We start from the raw sequence: 25321 nt of genomic DNA, 5'->3' as shown, positions 1-25321 counted from the left end.
CATGGTGCCAGGGTAACACCACATCACAATAGTAAATAGCAAAAATAGCAGCCTTAAGTTTAGATTTTCTTATCTACATTTTAATTCTGTGAAAAAGTTTCCATTTTCCTTTTTCACATCAGGATAGTAGAATGCAGTTTAGAAAGAGTGAGATCACTTGTTAGACTGTACAATTTTTAAGTATCAGTGAAGTATACCATTAAACTTCTCTACCAATCCATTCTCTAAACTTTCCAACCCCCAAAAAAGAAATACATAGAATTGAAATGAAGAAAACAATACAAAAGATCAACAAAAATGAAACATTATGTTTTTAAAAAGATAAACAAAAGTGACAAACGTTTAGCCAGACTAAGAAAAAGAGAAGATCCAAATAAACAAAACCAGAGATGAAAAAGCAGACATTATAACTGATAGTGCAGAAATTCAAAGGATCATTAGTGGCTACTATGAGCAGCTATATACCAAAAATTGGAAAATCTTGAAGAAATGGATAAGTTCCTAGACACACACAACCTACCAAGATTCAACCATGAAGAAATTCAAAATCTGAACAGACCAAAAACAAGTAACAAAATCAAAGCCATAATAAAAATTCTCCCAACAAAGAAAAGCCTGAGACCCAATGGCTTCACTGCTGAATTCTATCAAACACTTAAAGAAGAACTAATCCCAATCCTACTCAAACTATTCCAAAAAATAGAAGAGGAGGGAATATTTCCAAACTTATTCCATGAGGCTGTTACTGCTCCAATATCAAAACCAAAGACACATCAAAAAAAAAAAAAAGAAACTATAGACCAATATCTCACATGAATATTCATGCAGAAATCCTCAAAAAATGCTAGCAAACTGAATTCAACAACACATTAAAAATCATTCATTACGACCAAATGGGATTTATCCCAGGGATGCAAGTATGGTTCAAGATATACAAATCAATCAATGTAACATATCATATCAACAGAATGAAGAAGAAAAACCATATGGTCATGTTAATTGATGCTGTAAAAGTACTTGAGAGAATTCAACATCTCTGCATGACAAAAACCCTCAAAAAACCTGGAGATAGAAGGAACATACCTCAACATAATAAACAGACATATATGACAGACTTACAGCTAGAATCATACTAAACGGGGAGAAACCGAAAGCCTTTCCTCTAAGATCTGGAACAAGACAAGGATGCTGATTTTCATCAGTGTTAGTGGAACATAGTACTGAAAGTCCTAGCTAGAACAGACAAGAGACAGAAATAAAGGACATCCAAACTGGGAAGAGAGAAGTCGAATTACCCTTGTTCGCAGATAGTATGATCTGTTTGGAAAAACCTAAAGACTCCATAAAAAAAAGACTAGAACTGATAAATTCAGTAAAGTTTCAGGATACAAAGTTAACATACAAAAATCCGTAGCATTTCTATATGCCAATAGCAAACAATCTGAAAAGGAAATCAAGGAAGTAATCCCATTTCCCATTTGCAATAGCTATAAATAAAATTAATAATAATCTCATCTCTTCAATAAGTGGTGTTGGGAAAACTGCATGTCCACATACAAAAGAATAAAATTATACCCTTTTAATATACAAAACTGGACCCAAGTTAATATACAAAAATTAACTTGAAATGAATTAAAGACTTAAATGTAAGATCTGAAACCAAAAACTCCTAGAGGGGAAACATAGGGGAAAAGCTCCTTGACATTGGCCTTGGCGATAATTTTTTGGGATATTACACCAAAAGCACAGACTTTTGAAAAAATAAACAAGTAGGACTACATCAAACTAAAAAGCTTCTGCATGGCAAAAGAAAGTCAACAACATGAAAAGGCAACCTACAGAATGGAAGGAAATATTTGCAAACCATATACCTGATAAGAAGTTAATATCAAAATATGCAAAGTATGTGAGGAACTCACATATCTCAATAGCAAAAAAAAATAACCTATTTTATAATGGACAAAGGGCCTGAACAGACATTTTTTCAAAGAAGACACACAGACGGCCAACGAGTGTAGGAAAAGACGTTCAACATCACTAATCATCAGGGAAATGCAAATCAAAACCACAATGAGCTATCACCCCACACCTGTTAGGAAAGCTATTATGAAAAATGCAAGAGACGATGAATACTGGCAAGGGCATGGAGAAAAAAGAACCCTTGTACACTGTTGGTAGAAATGTAAATTGCAACGCCATTATGGAAAATAGAATGGAGGTTCCTCAAAAAATAAAAATAGAACCACCATACAATCTGGCAATTCCACTTATGAATGTACATCTAAAGGAATCAAATCACTATGTCAAAGAGATAGCTGTACTTCCATGTTTACTGCAGCTTTATTCCCAGTAGCTAAGATAATGAAAAAATCTACATGTCCACCAATGGATAAAGAAAATTGGTGGGTGTGTGTGGGTGTGTGTGTGAATTTATACATATGCAATGGACTATTTTTCAGCCATAACAAAGAAGGAAACCCTGCCATTTGTGACAATATGAATGAACCCAGAGGACATTATGCTAAGTGAAATAAGCCAGACACAGAAAGACAAATATTGTATGATCTCACTTACATGTGGAATCTAAAAGTTTCAAACTTGAAGACCTATAAAGTAGAACAGTATTTATCAGGAGCTAGGGGATGTGGGGAACAAGGAAAATGTTGGGCAAAGAGTATAAACTTTCAGAGTTATAAGATGAAGGCCAGGTGCAGTGGCTCATGTTGGTAATCCCAACACTTTGGAAGGCTGAGGCGGAGAGATTGCTTGAGACCAGCCTAGGCAAGAAAGTGAGACCTCGTCTCTACAAAAAATAAAAATAAAAGAATTAGCTGGGAGTGGTGGCACATACCTGTAGTCCCAGCTATTCAGGTGGCTGAGGTGGGAGGATCATTTGAAACTGGAAAGTCAAGGCTACAGTCAGCCATAATTGTGCCACTGCGTTGCAGCCTGGGTGACAGAGTGAAATCCTGTCTCAAAAAAAAAAAAAGATGAATAAGTTCTGGGGATCAAATGTACAGCATGGTGACCATAGTTTATAACTGTGTTATTACTTTAAATTGGATAAGAGCAGATTTTAAGCATCCCCAGCACCCCCTACAAAAACACATGCACAAACGGTAACTATAGATGGTGATGGATATGTTAATTTGACTGTGACAATCAGCATTCAATATATAAATATATCAAATCATCACATTTTACGCCTTGAAATAGAAACTTTTGTCAATCAAATATTTTAAAATAAAAATAATCATAGTGTTTACATAGCATACAGGAAAAATTGCATATCTCAACTGATACAGAAAACTATTTTGATAAGAGTCAGTATCCTTTCATGATAAAAACACTTTAAAACAAAAGGAATAAAAGGGAACTCCCTCAACCTGATAAATGACATCTGTGAAAACCCCCAGCCGGCATCAAACTTAATAGTGAAAGGCTGAGCGTTCACCTCTTGAATCAGGAACAAGACAAAGATGCCTACTTTTGCCACTTCCATTTAACCTTGTACTGAGGTTCTGGCTAGGGCAATTATCCATGAAAAAGAAATAAAAGGCTTCCAGATAAAAGAAGAAGTAAAACTATCTCTACTCGCTTATGACATGATCTTGCATATAGAAAATATGCATATGTGCATACACACAAACCATTAGAACTAATAAACAAGTTCAGCAAGTTTGCAGAATATAAAATGAATGTACAAAAATCAAGTGTTTTTCTATACACTAGCAATTAACAATCCCAAAATGAATTAAAATTCTCTTTACAATAGTATCAAAAATAAATTATTTAGAAATAAAAAGAGTGCACTGAAAACTACAAAATATTTTGAAATAAATCAGAAAATATTTAAGTAAATTGATCACTTGAACCTGGGAAGCAGAGGTTGCAGTGAGCCGAGATTGCACCATTGCACTTCAGCCTGGGCAACAGAGGGAGACTCCATCTCGAAAAAAAAGAAAAGGAAAGAAAGAGAAGGGAAGGGAACAGAAGGGAAGGGGAGGGGAGGGGAGGGAAAGATAATATTTAAAGAAACTGAGGCCGGGCGCGGTGGCTCAAGCCTGTAATCCCAGCACTTTGGGAGGCCGAGGCGGGCGGATCACAAGGTCAGGAGATCGAGACCATCCTGGCTAACACGGTGAAACCCCGTCTCTACTAAAAAATACAAAAAAATAGCCGGGCGAGGTGGCAGGCGCCTGTAGTCCCAGCTACTCGGGAGGCTGAGGCAGGAGAATGGCGTAAACCCGGGAGGCGGAGCTTGCAGTGAGCTGAGATCTGGCCAGTGCACTCCAGCTTGGGTGACAGAGCGAGACTCCGTCTCAAAAAAAAAAGAAACTGAAACATATTCTATGGATCAGAAGACTTAATATTGTTAAAGTGACAATATTCCCCAAATTGATCTGTAGCTTCACCTCAACCCCTATCAATATCCCAGCTTGCTTTTTGGCTGAAATTGACAAGCTGATTCTATAATTTATAAGGAATCTCAAAGGATCCAGAAAAACCAAAACAATATTGAAAAATAAAGAACAGCATTGGTGGATTAACATTTTCCAATTTCAAAACTTACTATAACACTGAGGTAATCAAGTAGTGTCGCACTGTATAGCATGTACATTACAGATCAATGGACTAGAATCAAATGTCCAGAAATAAACCGTTATGTTTATAATGAATTACTTTTTAATAAGGTGTCAAGACAACGCAATGGGAAAAGAATAATGAATTCAACAAATGATTCATGGACAACCGGACATGCACATGCAACACAATGAATTTGAATTCCTCTATCACACCATGCATAACAACTAACTCAAAACGGATCACGGATGTAAATGAAAAGCTAAAATTATAATAATCCTAGAGGAAAACGTACGAGTAAATCTTTAAGATCTTATTGTAGGCAGTGGTTTCTTAGATATGACCCCAAAATCACAAAATAAATTGAACTTAAATATTTTTGTGTTTCAAGTATCATCAAGAAAGTGAAAACACAACCCGCAGAAGCAATAAAAATACCTGTAAGTCATATATCCGATCAGAGACTTCTATCCAGGATATATAAACAATGCAGTTTAATGATAAAAAAGATAAATAGCCTAATTTTCCAAAGACTCAAGTATCTGAATATACATCTCTCCAAAGATATAGCCAATAAGCATCTGAAAATATGTTCAACGCCATTTGCCAGGTGCACAAAACCAAGATAGCATGAGGAGACGTTACAGGGACTCTGCTGCTTCACAGACGTGAAGCGTTGGTGAGAGCGTAGGCAGCCGCCTTTGGGAATTTCACATTCCGGCCGCCTCACGCATGGTGCGCTCATGTTTAAACTTAGCCGAGATCGTTACACGCGATTGAGTGTGTGCCCGTCAGACCCTGCGCTGCCGACGGGGCTGGGAGAGGCGGGCCCCAGGAGTGGGAGGGGACCTGGGGGTCAGGCCCCAGCCGCGGGAAGCCGCCCAAGGGCGCGCAAAACCTTCTCCACATTCCACATCCCTTCCAAGCATTTGCCCGCGCGATTTAGAGAGCCGACCCGTGACCCCTGGCCTCCCCTAGACAGCCTCGCACGTCCAGGTGTGGTGACCCCGTCCAGCTTGCCTCCTGCGAGCAATGACCATCTCCGGGCTTAGGCGCGGTCTCGGCGCCCGCCTGCCCCCCGGCCAGAAGCCGCAGGTTCAGCCAGTGAGGACGCCGGCGCTGAGGGAGCCTCTGTGCTCCAGAATCCATCCTTAGTATCAGCGCTGGGGTGGCCTCCTCCAGGAAGCCCTCCTGATTCCCCCATGGGTCGCTCTTCCCCTGCGGACTCCCGGAGCACCCCTGCTCTAAATACCGCGGCGTGGCAGTGAGAACTTGCGGAGAGCAGAGGCTGCGGCTACATTTCTAGGGGATCCCCGCAGCTCCACCCCAGCGCCTACAGGCGAAGCCAAGGCAGGCAGGCAGGACAAAGGGTGGAAGCAATGCAGGAGAGACCCAGTGAACGAATGGATGAGGGATGGCAGCCGAGGTTGCCCCAGTCCCCTGGCTGCGGAAACAGACACCTCGCTGAGGAGGAGAGACCCAGGAGCGAGGACCCCTGCCCAGTCTGAGGCGAGGTCTAGCGCAGTCGGCGTCGCGTGAAGGGTGGGAGGGAAGTACTGTGGGGGCGGGGGCGGCCGGAGCCGGGGGCCAGGCCGGGGCGGGGGCGGGGCCGGGGCCGGGACTTGGGCCCCGACCAGTGGTGGGAGGAGGCTGCGGCGCCAGATTCGGTGGCCTGGACCGCCTCGCCGAGGCTCCCTGCGCTCGCTGCGCCCGTGGCCCGTGCCATGCCCTCCTACACGGTCACCGTGGCCACTGGCAGCCAGTGGTTCGCCGGCACTGACGACTACATCTACCTCAGCCTCCTGGGCTCGGCGGGCTGCAGCGAGAAGCACCTGCTGGACAAGCCCTTCTACAACGATTTTGAGCGCGGCGCGGTGAGCGTGGGCGGGGCGCGGGCTGGGGTGCGTCCGGGAGCCGGTCTGGACCGCAGAGGCCTGAGCGGGGGCGCTGAGGGCCAGTCGGGGCGGCCCGGGCAGTGCTGGGGGCCTCTAGGACCCCGTCGGGGCGGGCAGAACGGCGGTGGGGCGCGCCCTGGGCTCCCAGCGGCCGGTAGGTACCCCGGTGGGGAAGCGTCCAGGACCCCTGACTGCGGCCGCGACCCGCGTGGGAAACGGGAGACTTCCTGCGTGCCGTCTGCAGGGCGCCGCACGTCTCCCCTGGGAGGAGAAGGCCCAAGGTTTCCTCTCCACTTCAAGATCTGGGTTCCGAGGCTCTGGAGCCCCCTTCACTGGTCCACATTTCTTGTGCCACCGCTTCCTCAGGCTTTTTCCGCAGGTGGCACTGGGAGGGAGAGGCAGAGGGGTCATGCTCACAGAACTCTGAGGGCACCTCAGAGCAGCCTGTTGTGAGCCGTGGGGGAGGGTGCAGGTCAGCGGGTCCAGAGGCCTGAGTTTCGTCCAGACATGACCACCAGCTCACTCTACCTTTAGTCTGGGCCTCAGTTTCCCCAGCTGTAAAATGGAGGATTGACTTAAGTCTGGTCCATGAGTCGTGGGTGAGCCCAGGCCCATCTGGTGGCTCAGCCAGCACATGGGCAGCTTACATTCTCAGGACAGGCCCCAGAGGAAATCAAAGGGAAGGAACAGAACCCAGGCGAGAAGAGGCCTTTCTTAAATGGAGGGGCTGCACTCCCTCCCAGCAGAATGTACACCAGGGAACACTTCCACGCTAAGTGTGAGGACTCGGGGGAGCTCTCAGCATTTGGAAGCTAGTTCCTAATGCTGATCTGGACCTGAATTCCAGCCCCACGGCTCTTTTCCATGAGCATGGGCAGGTCGCAGTTCTCACTGAGCCTTTAATGAAGTGCCTACTTCAGTACCTGGCAGAGGAAGCGCTCCATAAATGACTGGTAATAGTCCCAGACATACTGCAGGTGCACAGGGAATATCAGTTCCCTTCCACCCCCACCCCAGCTCCTAACTGGGCCAAAAAGATTTAGACTTTACCAAGCTGCCTTCTCACCATTTAGTTTACTATTTGATCAAACCGTATGAAATTGCTCATAATGGACAAATACAACTGGTAAGTTCATGTTTCAACTGATTATTCTTGGATAAAATTTGTCATCTTTTAGGTGTGCAGAGCCTGAAGTAAGTAAAAATGACTCTTTTTATGGATTCCAATCTCTCCATGGGCTCGATTCCTATTCGGGAGCCTCAGACCCTCGCTGCAGCACAACATGGTCCTCAGCCAAGGTCACTACCAACCTGGCTTGAGCTCCCTTCAAGAAGAGTTAGGCGTTGAGTACAAGAGCAACCTTCAGTTGCTTAGTTGCCCCAGTCAGGGAACTGGCCCTGAGGACTGCTGTGCCTTGGAGTTAATGTGTCATCCATTTAGGGTGATGGCTCGCTCTGCCATTTCTGATGCATCTTCATTTACTTCCGTTATTTCATGGATTCCCCCACACCTAGGGGAGAAGGACAGGATACAGACTACTTCCCCTTTGTAAGTGCTTCCCCCTCCCCATTCTCCTCCACACATCATAAGGTTCTAGAAGCACAGGCCATCGGTGTGCTCACACTGCATGGCACGGGCACCCTGTGTGTACATTCCCCCTGGAGGGGACACCCTAACGTGGCCATAGCGGGCTGTTCGGACGAAGAGTGAAGGCACTGTTTTGTCCACTATCTCCCTCTCTGGATCTGTCTTCCCCACCCTGAGAAGTCATTCAAATGACATTATAATTAAACACCTCAGCCGGAATCCCGGGCGCAAATTTCAGGAGAGGTTTGCATGTCACATTTCCATTGGGTTGAGAGGGCTATGAGTCAGGGGGTGGGGGGGTGGGGGTGGGGACTACCGCAGGGTGGGGAACCAGCTAAGGCTGAAAGTTTCCTTGAAAAATTCAGCTTTTGAGAAAGTTCCTGTTGATGCAAAGTTACTCCACACTTTCTCTTGCCCAGCCCAAAACTACTTCCTCATTCTCCCAGCTTGGTATCTGTAAAGACAATCATCCTTTTTGGGTAAAGGTAAAAGAAAAACCCTAGAGGAAGTACTTGCTGAGAAGACAAGGTTATCCCATTTTACAGGGAAAAGTGTTAAAATCTGTATTGTTAACAGTAGCAATGATAGCAATAACAATAAAGGTATTGCCACACAATTCAATCATTTCCAAGTTATTGGCAGGTCCACATCCCCCTCCTCTAGGGCATAGTTCAGTTGAATAATGAATAGAACTGATTTTTTCCTTGATAAAAGTGAGTCACAAGACCCTTGTTATTCTCATCAGAGTTCTGCATAGTGATTCAGTCAGGACTGGGAATCAAGTTCTTCACAGGTGGGATTATCCTATAAACAGTTGTGTCTTCCTTGGCTCCCCACTGTCTGCTGGAGAAAGCCAGGATCCTACACAGAATGACCTTATTTCCAGAGGCTAACCCAAGTCTAGGCAAATTTAACAAGTTGATTTGTTTCTTTAACTCTGTAAATTTAAAGTAATTCAGATCAGATACCATGACTGTAACAGATCTGAAGATTTCTGAGAAATCTTAGTTGCCCATTTCATTCTGTGCTAGTACTTTTAAGAAAGCTAAGGGTAATAGGGTGGTGTTTAATATGTGATACTTGAATGTGTTCAACAAGTGTAGAAAAGTCTTATAATGATACATGCTTCTTAAATATAGTCAGTGAGTATTCTAACATTCATGAAAAATTAATTCTAGAATACTTCTTTCTTGTGAATGGAAATATATTAGTGGAGCATAAATATTTCTCTGTTATGACCCTCAATCCCTCTCTCATCTCCCAGTCTTCTCCTCTGAGTCATCTTTTCCCTACATTCTGCCCCCCTTCTGCCTCCTCTTCCTTCTCCTGTTCCCAGTCCCCTCAATGCTCCCCATTTCTCTCTCCGCCTTACAACTGTCCCTTCTCTTCAACTCTGAATTTTCCTCTACACTGTCTTCCAGTCACCTCTCGGAGGCCCCTTCTCTGCTCCCTCAATCTCCGGCTCTCTGTCCCACATTTTCTCCTTCTCTGCCCCTTGGTCTCCCTATCCACTGTCCCCATCCCTCTCTCCATCCCTTGCTCTCCTCAGCTCTTCCCATAACCTCCCCTTCTCTCATCCCGAGTCTCTGTTTTGTCTGAACCTCAGTCTTCCTCGCTATTCTACAGCCTCCTCCTCCCACAAGCCCCTCATTAGTCCCCCTCCAATATGGGTAGCCTGGGGGTGGGGCACACAGCCTTGCTTCCTCAGAGAGATCCATTTCCCTGTCCCAGCAACAGCAGAAATCTGATGAAAGACAGATGAAAACTCTCCTAAAATGCTGATAGAAAGCTCACATGAAAACCGACCAACTCACACTTTGCTGAAATATTCAAAAGCTTTAAAACTACGTATCCAATAAAAAGTTAAAAGCGATAAGCAAAATCAGCAAAGTGGCCCCTTGTGAAAGGAGGCCGGTGAGTTGCAGGTGTTCCCTTGTCTCTCTCCAGCATCTGCACCACCAGGCCACCCACTTCTGATAGTGCCCACCATAATTCAATGTGTCACCTGAAATTTAGTGTGTCACAGCAAATAGACAAATACAGCATCAGCCCAGTGTACTTGGCCCACAGAGGAGGGAGGAAGATGGGCACTGTAGTTCCACACACCTTCCAAAGACCTTACTTTGCAGTTTGACACATGTGACCCTGGTATTTTCCTGGAGAGAGGCCTTTCTCTAGCTGTCATTCTTCCAATAGTACCCCCTGGGATGTTGGAACCACAGCCACCAAGCTTTGTATTTTACTTCCTGAGTTGGGTCGAGGCTGGAGCCCTCCGCCTCTTGTTCACCTCTTATCACATTCAGGCCTGAAGCAGCACCAGGAAAGTGGCTGGGCTGGCCATAGACCAGCCAGACTGCAGGCCTGGCCCCCTCCTGATGTGGAAGGCCCCGTCAGATGGCAGATGGAGTCCTCGTAAATCTGCCTAGTGATTTTACTCCAAGTGAAACTCAGGGGCTCTCCACCAGGTGCCTGCAGGTGTGGATAGAGTAGGGGGCCAGGAGTATCCCAGTCTCCTGTGACTGCACCACAGATGTGCTGGAGGGTCACCCCACTGTCCGCTTCTTCAGAGAAGCTTCTCAGTCTCTTCGTGTGGGTCATCACCCCCAGGCAGACAACAGGCTCTCCCTGTGGGACCTGCACAGTCCTGGAATACCTCCTCAGCCCATCTCCCTCTCCTCTTAGTCCAAGGTATTGGGAGCCTCCCTCCTATGAGAGTGTCCCCTTCAGCTTCTCCTGCCCCTCCTCCAGCTTTCCTGGCATCTATCCCCCAGGGACACCTTCCTCCCTCTCCAGCCCCTCAGAGCCACAGGAAAGCCACTTCCCCTGCAGCAGCCACACTCTGGCCCAGGCCCAGGCCTCTGGTGGCCGCCCCTCAGTCCTCACTGCACATGAACTTGCTCTGCCTGCCCCACTAGCACTCAGAATGCCTCCCACTCTCCCTCTGTCCTCACAGCCCTGTCTCCACCCTTTCAGGAGTTCCTTCTGGGCTTTGAGCAAAGGGGTTTGAGGTCACAGGTTCAGTTTCCTCCTCCCATGTGTGCTCTGGTTACTTGGATTGGCACATGTAGTCACGAAGGGGCTGCGACGCAGGGGCCCATGCTAGCTCGCAGGCAGTGCGGGGCCTGGTGTCCTGCAACCTCCTGGATTCAGGAAGGGGCACCGGTGGTTCTGCCGCCCACAAGCGGTGGCCTGTGCCTCTGGAGAAAGGAGGCCACCCAGGATGGTGTCACTTCGTTTTCTCAATGGTCCTGTAAGTGAGGGGTTATCATCCTTGGGTGGATGAAGAAACAGCTTCAGAGAATGAAGCAATGTGCCATTCAGCTAGTTGCCTAAAGCTGGGATGTGAATTCAGAGCTCCAGACCCCAGGGCCCACCCAGCCTTCTGCCCCTCACTGCCCTCTTCCCACTCCTTAGTGGGACCAGGAATCTCTGTCTTGGCTCACAATCTGCAGCTGAGGCCTCTGTATATCCCTGTGTCGTGCAGGGCCTGGTGTGGGGCAGGCCCAATGCGTATCCAGTCCTGGGCCGCTCAGCCCCCACTCTGCTCCTCCAGATGGGCCTGAGCCCCTGAGATGCTGAGAGTCCTGTCCCATCACAACCTGCCCGCCCTGCCCATGATGGACGAGGCCTTGTCCGTGGCCCTGCTCTCCTGAGGATGAGCTGTGGCAGGAAGGCTCTTTCTCAGAGGTGGCAGGTGAGGCTGGTACTCTGCCTGCAGGAGGGGCATTCTCGTGGGGCCGAGGCTGGTCCACATGTGACTGGATCCAAGACATGTCATCCCAGCACATAGGCCTGGCTCCTCTGCCATCAGAAACTGTTCCTAGGACCTCTGGCCTAAACCATAGAGCACAGAGAGGAAGCTTCCGCTTTCTGACCACAAGCGTCTGGCCTCAGTGTCAGCCACCCCAAACTGCTCACAGCATTCAGAGCCAAGAGGTTTGCGGAAAACACCTGACTTCCCATTACTCTTAGGAAGCCCTCCAGGGGTCCTCCTGGCAGCTTGGAGGCAGGGCATGGAATGGGGATGCCTGGGCTCAGACAAAGGATGATACCCCTCACCCCTTCCACTTTGCCATCGTGCTCAGAAGTCTAGGTTCTGCCGCCTGGGATACAGCTCAAGGGTTGATGAATCTGGCTTAGAAAGTGCCTTGGAAGAGCCAGGCACAGTGGCTCATGACTGTAATCCCAGCACTTTGGGAGGCCGAGGCAGGTGGATCACTTGAGATCAGGAGTTCGAGATCAGCCTGGCCAACATGGTGAAACCCTGTCTCTACTAAAAATGCAAAACTTAGCCAGATGTGGTAGCAGGTGCCTGTAGTCCCAGCTACTTGGGAGTCTGAGGCAGAAGAATCACTTGAACCTTGGAAGTGGAGGTTGCAATGAGCTGTGATCGAGACACTGCACTCCAGCCTGAGCAACACAGTGAGACTCCACCTCAAAATAAAAAAGAAAGTGCCTTGGAGGGCATCAAGTCCAGGGCTTTCCAAACCTGCTGGTCATTAGAACATGTAATGCAATGCCTGAGCCTCTCATCCCACCTTCCTGTCTGCCATCCGTTGCTGCAGAGACTCAAGCCCTCTAGAAGCTATGGCTGCTGCCTCAGAGCCACCTGTGTCCTGGAAGCAGGAGCCTGGCAGGGAGGAGGCCAAGCAGCCTTGTCCCGGAGGCCTGGGCAGCAGTGCTGTACACAGCCTGGGGTGGTGCCTTCTAGCTGCAAGGCCAGTCTCACCCTGCCACCAGTAATACCACAGGTGCAGCCAGAGCCGCTTGATCTCACTGTTCTCTAGGCATCACCATGTGGCTGTGAACTGCAGATGTCCCAGGAGGACTCAAATCCATGCAAGTTCCCTGTATCTAAGCCTCACCATTTTCACTCACTTATTAGCCACACTGATAACTCGAAAGAGAGGCAGTGGCTGTGATGGAAAGGCCTGGGGTGGGGCTCCAGCTCTGCTCTAAGTGGCAGAGGTGGGAGTCACTGAGCCTCGCTGTCTTCATCTGTGGAAGGGGTCATAACTCCCCTGCACTCCCAGCGGCGTTGTGGAGATCCACTTTCAGCAAGCCCATCACCAGTTGTAAAGGCCTCCCACAAGGCTGTCCCATGTGGGGGCTACTGCGGACCCTCACTGGGCACAGCCTCACAGGTGCAGGCATGAGCCTGGGCGTCTCCCCATCCTCCAGCCTGAGCTAAGTGCAGACAACAGACATTGCCCTCTGAGCAGCACGGCACTGTCCTGGCTCACTGGATTCTCTCTCCTCAAGAGTAGGGCCCAGGACTTGTCCATTTCTGTCACCTGCCTGGGTCTTAGCACTGAGCCTTGTCAGGGGCAGGCCTTTAGTGAGTGTCTTGGCTAAATGAATTCAGGAGCTCGTTTAAAGTGTTCATGAAGCATCTTGGCTCCATGAACTTTAGTGGAGGCAGAACTCTACCTCTTCCCATTTTGGCTAGGCCTGAGAATCGGCATAAGACAGATTCATGGGCAAAAGCATACAGATTTCTTTAGTACAAGTTGTATGTGGCATGGGAGCCCTCTTAAAAAGATGAAGACCCCAAGAAGCAGTTAGAGTCAATCCCCCTTAAATACTGCATTGGATGATTAGTTGTGAAAGCTGATAAGGCCAAGGGGCTTGGGCTAGGGCAGGTAATTGGGCAGAGAAGTGACTCGGGCGGTGAGGGCTCATTGTACAAGATCTGTTTGTTTGGATTTCTTTTGGCTTCAGCTTCCCAACCTTGATGAAAAGTGTTACTTTCCTTTTGGTGCAGGGAGGACATCTTTCACGGGGGACTTTCCTCTCCTGCTTCTAAGAAACAGCACGAATGTCAGAGTGATCTTGCACCTGCTGTTTTTTTAAGTGCTTTTCATTCAACATAGTCCCTATGCCAGAGCAGCATACTTTGGGGTGACAAATTCTTAACACCTCCAGAACAAAGGCACAGGAGACCACGCATGGCCTGATTGCCTGTTCTTCTTCCCAGGTGGATTCGTACGATGTGACTGTGGATGAGGAACTGGGCGAGATCCAGCTGGTCAAAATCGAGAAGCGCAAGTACTGGCTGCATGACGACTGGTACCTGAAGTACATCACGCTGAAGACGCCCCACGGGGACTACATCGAGTTCCCCTGCTACCGCTGGCTCACCGGTGATGGCGAGGTAGTCCTGAGGGATGGACGCGGTGAGCAGCTCAGGCCCCTTCTGCCCTGGGCTTCCTGAGAACCGAAAGTTCTTCCTGTCCTCAAAGCACTGTAGTCATAGGAGGAATGACACTGCTGTGCAGGGGCGGGAAGTGGGAGGGCTCTGCCCTGTGCCTCGATGCACCTGCGGGAGGCGTGACTTTCTTTGGGATTCATACAATCCCCTGAGGGTGGAGCAGGTGGCCCTAGGCCTCACTGCCATCATGTCCTCACTCTGTGCTACAGTTCTACAGGGGAGGGTTGTGCCCCCCTTTTGTCAGTGGGTAACTAAGGTCCACTGAGGCAGATAGCTATGGGACATGCCCCTGGATGGGCACTTCTCCAGTTGCCAGGGTGTGACATCACTTTCTAGGTTCATAGCCTGCCCTCTCTGAGATCACAGTAGGGCTCAGGCAAGCTCAGGGTGTCCTTGTGGGCCTGGGGAGGAAAGGGGTGGACAAGGAGCACCCCAAGTGCCAGTTCCGAGGGGCGATGGACAGGCCTGCAAATCACAGTTACCAGTTCTTCAACCCCAAGTCTCACTTTTCGCTGAAAGAGAAAAGAACCTCAAATCTGCTCCCCTTGGTCAGATCCCAGTCAGGAGGCCATTCTTTGTAAGGAACACACAGCTGACCTGGTACAGAGCATCAGAGAGAGAAGTAGGCATCAAGGTCAGCCAAGGCCACTCTCCCTGAATGAACCGCCTTGCACACCCACCCTCTTAGTGTGCCTGGCAAAATCCTACTTCACTTCAAGTCATAACCCTTCTGCTTGCTCTCAGTTTAAACCTGGAAAGATAAGCCTTCAAAGGCCAGGCAGCCACTGTAATAATAAGAGGAAGCCACTGCTTCTGCCATGACAGCATCGAACTCTTCCTCTTTGCCAAGTTTCCTGTAGCTAGTGTGTTTCTCACAGAAGTTTGGTGGGGTAGGTAGGAAGAAATGACTATTACCCCCATTGTATAGCTAAGAAAACTGAGACAAAGGATAAAAAAGTTATTATGTACCTGCTGTTCTTAAGCTACCAGGCCATATCCCATCGTTTCTGATGTGGAGTTTGACTTAAGAAACCAAATTTCCAGAATATTTCTGAACATGGAGATAAGAGGATTTTTGTCCCCCTACCTAATGACAGGAAAAAAATCACAACGTTCATTTATTCTTGTGGTCGTCAGAATGTGGAAAGTTGTGGACAGGGCACTTCTCTTTTTCTGGTAGTTAGAAAATGCTGGCTCTGAAACTCCCTCCTGTGCATCTGCCCAAGGTCTCAGTCATGAAGCCCTTCTTCCTGCAGACCCTTCAGCTCATCTTGGCAAAAAACAGATGGTACACTAGGATGAGGGTTTAAGAAAGGGGCATCACAAAGGTGTGGGCCCATGCACAGAGGGACCAGGCAGAGTGTGGGGCCATCAGCACCACTAGTCCTGATGCAGGGGGAGGGAGAAGGTTGTGGGAGTAATCCAGAAGTATCCTGGAGACAGCACCCTTGGAGGAGCTGCGGCCCTCAGTAGAAAGGTGCTGGGGAGTAATTGGCCTCTCCTTGCTCTAACATATTCCCTCCTTTCTGGTCAGAGTTCCCAGTGGGAAGCCCATTGAGGCATCTCATTCTAGTCACTTTCAGGGATAGCACCGGTTGGAGGGTGAGCATAGAGAAGCTGTCCAGCAATTTTCACTCTCTCTACTGCTGTAAAACCAACCTCCTTGGTAGCTTTAAATAGCCATTTAATTTTGTTCATGCTCTTGCAGGTCAGGAATTTGGGAAAGGCCTCACTGGGCGATTCATCTGTGGCCATGTAGCATCAGCTTAGGGAACTGGGGCTTCTTCTCTCTAGGCTCCTTGGCATCCCTGTCCATATGGAGTCTCATTCTTTAAGGCTTCTCACAGAATGGTGTCTTCTAGGTGCTTACATTTCTTACATGATGGCTGGCTTCCAAGAGCAAGTTTTCTAAGAGACAGAAAGTTGAAGCTGCCAGTCTCTTCAGGCTTGGGCCTAGAAACTGGCACACTGTAACTTCCACCATATTCTACTGGTCCAAGCAGTCACAGAGCCCACCCAGACTCCAGAGGAGGGGATGCAGACCCCCCATCTCTCAATGGAAGGAATGTCAAAGAATTTGTGGCTTATTATTATTATTATTATTATTATTATTATTATTATTTTGAGACAAAGTCTCGCTCTGTTGCCCCAGCTGGAAGGCAGTGGCACGATCTCAGCTCACTGCAACCTCTGCCTCCCAGGTTCAAGCAATTCTCCTGCCTCAGCCTCCCAGGTAGCTGGGATTACAGGCTCCAGCCACCATGCCTGGCTAATTTTTGTATTTTTACTAGAGATAGGGTTTTGCCATGTTGGCCAGGGTGGTCTGGAACTCCTGACCTCAGGTGATCCACTTGCCTCGGCCTCCCAAATTGCTGGGATTATAGTCGTGAGCCACCATGCCCAGCTGTGGCCAATTATTAATCCACCACATGGCACAACAACCAATCCCTTGAACAACCTGGAAATGGTGGGGGGGGGCAACCTACAAGTGATTCAGTTACTCACCATATGATCACCCCTTAAATCTAATATTTCACCACTACACCTTGGGTGAACATGAATGTCAGAGGGCCATTACTGTGGCCCCATGGATCCAGAGCATCTGTGTGAAGGGACAGCTTCATTAAGGCGCTGTGTCAGTCCTTGGAACCTGCCCTGCTGAGCCTGCCATCAGTCCAGGCTTTCTCATCCTGTCGTACTCCCAGAACTTCATCAGCCATTGGGTAGATTCTTCAAACACCTTTGGGGTCAGGGGAGAAGGACCATTCTCTTTTTGAAACTTGGCATGTTGCAATTCTGCATGTACTGACTTATTCATACCAGTGAAACTGAAGAGATCCAGCACCTCAGAGTTGAGGTGCCCAAGAGATTAGCTGGTTCCTTAAGGTATATAAGAGATGATGAATGTTGAGTGCCTCCAGAATTACCCCCATAGCAATGATAACAGTTATTGTCACCATTAATACTCACCTTGCCTTCCGTGGCCTCAAGCCTCCCCTCTTGGCTGGCCTTACATCCCCAGGGGAGAATGCAGAGGTATCCCACTAATATTCCTTTTTGGGCCCCAGTTCCAAGCTCAGGGATGAAGATGCCTCAGCCTGGAAGTGCTGTGGGGTGGACAGCTCAGAGTGTGGCCTGGGTGTCATCCGAGAACTGAGTCCAGGTCTGCAGTTAGATCAGTACAGAGGTTGAAGCCTATAGTTCCAGCACTTTGGGTGGCCAAGGCGAGAGGATTGTTTGAGTCTAGGATTTTGACACAAGCCTGGGTAACGTAGAGAGACCCCATCTCTACAAAAAAAAAAAAAAATTGAAAATTAGCCAGGGGCCAAGGTGGGCGGATCATGAGGTCAGGAGATTGAGACCATCCTGGCTAACACAGTGAAACCCCGTCTTTACTAAAAATACAAAAAATTAGCCGGGCGTGGTGGGGCACCTGTAGTCCCAGCTACTCGGGAGGCTGAGGAAGGAGAATGGCATGAACTCAGAGGCGGAGCTTGCAGTGAACTGAGATCGGGCCACTGCACTCCAGCCTCGGTGATAGAACAAGATTTCATCTCAAAAAAAAAAAAAAATTAACCAGGTGTGGTGGGGTGTGCCTATAGTCCCAACTACTTAGAAGGCTGAGGTTGGGGAACCACTTGAGTCCTGAAGTTCAAGGCTCCAGGGAGCTATGACCATGCCACTGCACTCTAGCCTGGGAGACAGAGGGAGACCCTGTCTCTAAAAAAAATTAAAATAAATACAAAATAAAATACAAAGACTCAGAGTAGGGGTTTTGGAAACTTTTATAGCAACTTAACAGAACAATTTTATGACTTTTGTACTTAATAAGAAAAAAATGACTTGCATTTTGAATATCTTTGGGTTTTGTAAATTTCATTTTCATTTTTTCTAGTAATTAATTGTTATTATATTTTACAAAAATATCAATCTGTGTTGAAAAGAAAGTTTTAAAACGTAATGCTTCACCACGAGAGCTACAGAAACTATTTCAGGATCTGTTTTCAGGAGATCTGGGCTCCCCCTACTCACAGCTCTATGGGCTGCATTCACAGGCTTGGCCTTAAGCAATAGTTTAAAGAGTGGTCATGATATGACCTGGTCTGCTGTAAAGGCTCTGAGAAGCAGCCCTGCCCTTAGCTACCTGCTCCAACTCCTGCAGTGAGAGACACGCTGAGAGGTAAGATGCTCTCAGAGCCAGGCTTAGAGGGAGGAGCAGAACCCTCAGGCCAATGATGACTATAGGCATGATAATGGTCATTGTTCCCATCTATTGGCATTTGCTGCATGCCAGGTGCTGTGTGGAGGGCTTTCCTGCATTCTCTCCCCAAATGCACACCATGACCCGGAGAAGTAGGCATTATCATCTCCATTTTACATGTGAAAGGGTCAGGGCAACTCTTGGTCACACAACTTCAGTGACGGAGCCCAAGTCCAAGCACATGTGCACTGGGCATTGTTATTGTTCTTCTTAAGGCTCCTTTCATGTTGTTCTTTCTTTACAGCAAAGTTGGCCCGAGATGACCAAATACACATTCTCAAGCAACACCGACGTAAAGAACTGGAAACACGGCAAAAACAGTATCGGTGAGTTATGACATCAGATCAGGTGGTCACGGGGGCCATGATTTCTTCTAGCTCAAGTGCATGGTATGAAATAAACCCTTTCCACGGCGTATGGCCTGTCACTGCTGGAAAGTCACCAAGGCACCAACTCCCAGTGTGGCTGCACAATCCCCAAACTTCACCTTACCTACAACTCCAGACAAGAGATGGAGAGGAGAGTAATGAAAAGAACTTTGAATCAGCCATATTGGCACGTAGGAAGAGTGGGCAGAAAAGCTTGAGTGTACCTTAATGTTCTCCATTGTGGGAGTTGCCTCTTACTTCTTATGTCTTCTTATAACAATTCAGTTATAAAAGTGATATGTGATCAGCAACAAAATTGACAACTCTTCAGCCAACTGACCAGAGGATTCAAACTATTAAAAGTCCAGACCCAGATAACTTCACTGGCTAATTCCATCAAACATTTAAAGAATTAATACCAATCTTGCATAAACTCTTTTACAAAATAGCAGGAACACTTCCCAACTCATTGTCTCATACCCGTATTATACCAAAACTAAAGGCATCACAAGAAAACTATAAACCAATATCCCTTAGCAATATAGATATAAACATTTTCAATGAAATACTAGCAAACCTAACTCAGCAATATATAAAAGGCATTAAACAATATGAACATGTGGGATTTAGCCCAGGAATGCAAAGTTGGTTTAACATCCAAAAATCTATCAATCTATTAATTGAATACACTATATCAATAGAGTAAAGAACAAAGCAAAGTACATAATCATTTCAGTAGACATACAAAAAAAGGCATTTGACAAAATCCAACACCCATTCATGATAAAACACTCAAAAAATAGGAATTGAAGAGAATGTCCTCAACCTGATAAAGGTTTGAAAATTCACAATTAGGCTGGGCGCGGTGACTCACGCCTGTAATCCCAGCACTTTGGGAGGCCTAGGTGGGCAGATCACGAGGTCAAGAGATTGAGACCATCCTGGCCAACATGGTGAAACCCCATCTATACTAAAAATACAAAAAGTGGCTGGGTGTGGTGGCATGTGCTTGTAGTCCCAGCTACTCAGGAGGCTGAGGCAGGAGAATCGCTTGAATGCAGGAGGCAGAGGTTGCAGTGAGCTGAGATCATGCTACTGCACTCCAGCATGGTGACAGAGCAAAGAAAAAAAAAAGAAAATTCATGGTTAACGTTATACTTCATGATGAAAGATTGAATCCAGAAACAGGATAAGGATGTTCACTTTTGCTACTTCTATTCAACATTGTACTGGAGGGTCTAGCCAGGTCAGTTAGGGAAGAAAAAGATAAGTAAAGGCATCCACACTGGAGTACAGTAAGTAAAACTATCACAATTTACAAATGACATGATCTTATATATAGAAAATCTGAAGGCATTCACCAAAAGAAACTATCAGAACTAATAAACAAGTGAGGTTACAAGATACAAGATAATCAATTGTTTTTCTGTGTATTAACAACCAATGATGTGAAAATAAAAGTAAAAAAAAGGTCAATTTACAATAGCATCAAAACAATAAATATTTATGAATAAATGTAACAAAGTAGTCTGAGACTTGTACAATGAAACTACAAAACATTGTTTAACATAATTAAAAATGATCTAAATAGGTTGAAAGACATTTCATGTTCATGAATCAGAGGACTTAATTTTGTTAAAACAGCAATTTTAAAAAAGTAATAACCTGTACGTACATAACAAAGTAATATGCAGGTTGAACACAACCCTTATCAAAATTCTAGCTGATTTCTTTGCAGAAACTGACAAAGTGTTCCTAAAATTCATACGGAAATGAAAGAGATCCAGAATAGCCAAAACAATCTTGATAAAAAGAAAACAAAAATGGAGGACTTGCACTTCTCAATATCAAAATTACTACACAGCTATGGTATTCAAGACAATGTGATATTGGCATAAGGATAGATATATGGATCAATGAAATAGACTTGAGAGTCCAGAAATAAGCCCTTACACTTATGGCCAATTAATGTTTGACAGAAGCAGCAAGACAATTTAACAGAGAAACAATAGTCTTTTCAAAAAAGGTCCCTAGCAAAACTGGATAGCCACATACAAAAGAATGAAGTTGGATCCTTAGCTCACACCACATACATAAATTAACACAAAATCGATCAAATACCTACCTAAATGTAAGAGCTAAAACTATAAAACTCTTAAGAAAACACAGGAGTAAACCTTCATAATTTTGGATTTGACAAAGGACTCTTTATATGACACCAAAAGCATCAGCAACAAAAGAAAAATAGATAAAATGATGTCATCAAATTTACAAACCTTTATGTTTCAAAAGACACCATCAAGAAAGTGAAAAGATGAACCACAGAATGGAAGAAATATTCACAAATTGTATATCTGATAAGGGCCTTCCACCCAGAATTTATAAAGAACTCTTAAACTCAATAAAGACAAATAGCCCAATTAAAAAATGAAAAAAATGAATGAGGATCTGAATAGATAATTCTCCAAGGACCCATTAGTCATCTAGGAAATGCAAATCAACACCACAATGAGATACCACTTGATACTCACTAGGATGGCTAGAATCAAAAAGTCAGACAAGAACAAATGTTGACAAGGATGTGGAGAAATCAGAACCCTCATACACTGCTAGTGGGAATGTAAAATGGCATAGCTGCGTGAAAAAGAGTCTGCTAGCTCCTAACTGTTCAACAGAGTTACAATATGACAGCATTTCCACTCTTAAGCGTATTCCCAACAGAAATGGAAACATATGCTCACACGAAAACTTGTACATGCATGATTATAGCAGCATTGCTTATAACTATCAAAAGGTGTATACAACCCAAATGTCCATTAATGGATGAATGGATAAAATATAATATATCTATATAATTTGACCATGAAAAAATAATGAAATGCTGACACTTGCTACAACATGGATGAATCTCGAAAACATTATGCTAAGTGAAAGAAATCAGTCACAAAAGATCATATATTGTATGATTCCTTTTATATGAAATTTCTGGAAGAGAAAAATCTGTACAGACAGAAAGTAGATTACTGGTTGTCTAGGGGCAGGGAGTGAGGAAGTGTTCATGGGAGTGACAGCTAATGGATACAGTGTTCCTTTTGCAGGGGATGAAAATGTTCTACAACTGATGGTTGTCCATTGTGTAAAAATTAATACTAAACATCCTTGAATTGAACACTTTAAATGGATAAATTTTATAGTATGTGACATATTTCAATAACGCTGCTAGAGAAATTTAAAAATTCAAAACGGATTATAGATCTAAAAGTAAGGGCTAGCAGCATAACACTCTTGGAAGAAAACATACGAGTAAGTCTTCATAATCTTGGATTCAGCAAAGCCTCTTAGATATGGCACCAAGAACACAGGCAGCAAAAGAAAGTAGCCAAGTTAGACATCATTAAAATGTAAAAGGTCTGTACTTCAAAAGACATCATTAATAAAGTGAAAAGGCAACCCACAGAATGGAGAAAATATCTAAATCATATGTCTGATAAGGGACTTGTATCCAGAATATATAAAGAACTCTGACAACTCAATTTAAAAATATTCTGTGTGAATAACCCAGTTTAAAAATTAGCAAAGGATTTAATTAAATAGTTCTCCAGAGAAAATTTGTGAATCTCCAATAAGCATGTGAAAATATGCTCAACATTATTAATCATCAGGAAATTTCAAATCAAAACCACAAGATACAATTTCACACCCACTAAAATGGTTAGAATAAAAAAGACAGTAATAAGTGCTGCCAAAGATGTGGAGAAACTGGAACCCTGATGCTGCTACTGGAATGTAAGATGATGCAGCCACTTCAGATAACAGTTTAGTGGTTCCTCAAAATCTTAAACCCAGCTACAATATGACCCAGCAATTCTACTCCTAGTCCTCTACCCAAGAATAATGAAACCATACATCCATACAAAAACTTGTACACACGTATTTATAGCACCATTGTTCACAATAGCCAAAAAGTAGAAACAAGCTAAATTCCATTAACTGAGGAATGAATAAACAAAATATAATTTATCCATACAATGGGATATTTTTTGGCATTAAAAAGGAATGAATGCTGGGCGCGGAGGCTCACACCTGTAATCCTAGCACTTTGGGAGGCTGAGATGGGCAGATCTCTTGAGGTCAGGAGTTTGAGACCAGCCTGGCCAACATGGTGAAACCCTGTGTCTACAAAAATACAAAAATTAGCTGGGCGTGGTGGTGCGCACCTGTAATCCCAGCTGCTCGGGAGGCTAAGGCAGGAGAATCACTTGAACCCAGGAGGCAGAGGTTACAGTGAGCCTAGATTCCCGCACTGCACTCCAGCCTAGGCAACAGAGCAAGACTCCATTTCAAATAGAAAAAAAAGAAATGAAATGAACTACAGATACATGCCAAACACTGAATGAACTTCAAAAATATGCTAAATGCAAAACTCACTTACGGAAGACCCCATATTGTATGATTGTATCTGTATGAAATGTCCAGAATAGGCAAACCCACAGGGTCAGATTAGTAGGTGAGTAGTTACCTAGGACTAGGAGTTGGGGAGGGGGAACAAGGAGTGAGTGTTAATGGGTTCAAGGTGTCCTTTGGGGATGAGATTATTTCAAAATTAGGTTATAATGATGGTTACACACACAACTCTGCAAATACATTAAAACCTTTCAATAGCATACTTTTAAGGGGTGAATTTAATGGTATGTAAATGTATCTCGATAAAGCTTTTTGGAAGATAATAACACATTACAGAGTGCTCCTCTGGAAATGGGTGGCTGATGGGCTGTATCCAGCCTCTACAAGTGTTTGATGGATCATTGCTGACTTTTGAGTAAACAGAGATATTCTTCAGGCTTCCCCAGTCTACACCTGTCTGTTGTCTATATCAAGGTTTTCTCTCATTTCATTTCCTGCTTTGGCCCCTGGAAACATTTGAGTCTGTGTCTCCTTCCAAGGGAAGGAAGTGGGAGGAATCATTCTGTAAGGACAGTGAAGTTGCCTGGGCTGCAGAGGGGCCTTTGGGAGCCAATATTGTGATACTTTTCTACATATTCCTCAATAGTTGAACTTCTTACAAGGAATATGTAGTATATCTGGGGTTTTTTTTTTTGACTCAAAAAAGTAAAAGAAGGAAAACAATATAGAAGCAGAAAAATACCTATAATTCATGTTTAGTTGTTTTCACTTTGTCTTATTCACTTTTTAAATGTGGGATTGTGCTATATATACCACTTTGCATCCTCCTTGCTGCACTTTAGCAGTATAGCAAAATCATTTTCCCATATTTTCAAAATCTCCTCATAAACATTATTCTAGTTTCTATGTAATATTCCATTGAATGAATGCCTCATCATTCACTTAAACACCCGGCCTCCCTGGATATTTAGGAGGTTTCTAATTTTTATATTCTTATAAGCAATGTGAAAACCCTTGTATGTGAAATTTGTATGCATTATTAAGTATTTTCCTAGGATAGATGCCCAGATGTGACATTACCAAATAATAAAAGTTATTAGTATACATTGACAAATTTCTCCTCAAAAATCTTAACCAGTTTTCATGAGCCATGTAAGGGTCCCTATTTCACCAAACACTTGCCATAGCTGAGCAGTATCTTCATTTTTCTTAATTTTTCTAAGTTGCAACAGCATCTCTCAGCCCTGTAGCTCCTTCTTCCCCTATGCCCAGCCACCCTGTCAAGGGGTGAGAAATCCCACACCAAGAACACAATTGCCCCATCCTCAAAACTATCTTTAGCTCCATCCCCCTTTTCATCAAAAACATTCCATGAAACAGAATAAAGAAACAAGAAACAGCCACACATATGTGGTTACTGGGTCTGTTATGGAGGGCTCAGTTGATGGGTGGCACTGGGCTACTAGACAGGCATCATGAGGACAGGGGCCTGCTAGCACGGAGGGCTGAAGGAGAAGGAGAAGAAATCGGACTCCACCTCTTGCCATTCAGGAGACTCAGCTTGGGGTTGATTCGACTGAAAAGTTAAAGACAAAACTGTAAGACATTTAGACTACAGATGATTATTCTTCCAGGTCTCAAGCTAAAAGGATTTTTCAAACAAGGCTCAGAACATGTTAAACACAAAGGAAAAGATTGGTATGTTAAGGACACTCTGTTCATTGAAAGACACCAGGAGAGAGTGAAGGCAAGTCATGGAGTGACTGACGAGAATTATTCCTAGCATGTGAAGGACCTGCAAATCTTTCTTTCTTTTTTTTTTTTTTTTCTTTTGAGACAGAGTCTCGCTCTGTCACCCAGGCTGGAGTGCAGTGGCCGGATCTCAGCTCACTGCAAGCTCCGCCTCCCGGGTTTACGCCATTCTCCTGCCTCAGCCTCCCGAGTAGCTGGGACTACAGGCGCCCGCCACCTCGCCCGGCTAGTTTTTTGTATTTTTTAGTAGAGATGGGG

The 25321-nt window shown here is 45.1% G+C and overlaps 1 protein-coding gene across 2 annotated transcripts in view; it reads left to right on the top strand.

Annotated features, from left to right (window-relative positions):
• The first annotated feature begins 6201 nt into the window (after positions 1-6201).
• Positions 6202-25321, top strand: part of ALOX5 (arachidonate 5-lipoxygenase) — a 59432-nt gene continuing 40312 nt past the window's right edge. For both annotated transcript variants that reach the window (XM_033208571.1, XM_033208572.1), the window contains exons 1-3: positions 6202-6458; positions 14045-14243; positions 18784-18865. In XM_033208571.1, coding sequence (XP_033064462.1) covers positions 6309-6458; positions 14045-14243; positions 18784-18865 — 431 coding nt within the window. In that variant the 5' untranslated portion in view covers positions 6202-6308. The remainder of the gene's footprint in view (positions 6459-14044; positions 14244-18783; positions 18866-25321) is intronic.

This window comes from Trachypithecus francoisi, unplaced genomic scaffold, assembly GCF_009764315.1.
Source record: "Trachypithecus francoisi isolate TF-2019V2 unplaced genomic scaffold, Tfra_2.0 Lachesis_group9, whole genome shotgun sequence".
Lineage (NCBI taxonomy): Eukaryota > Metazoa > Chordata > Mammalia > Primates > Cercopithecidae > Trachypithecus > Trachypithecus francoisi.
The sequence above is the reverse complement of the archived record's forward strand: the minus strand, read 5'-3'. Positions and strand labels throughout refer to the sequence as shown.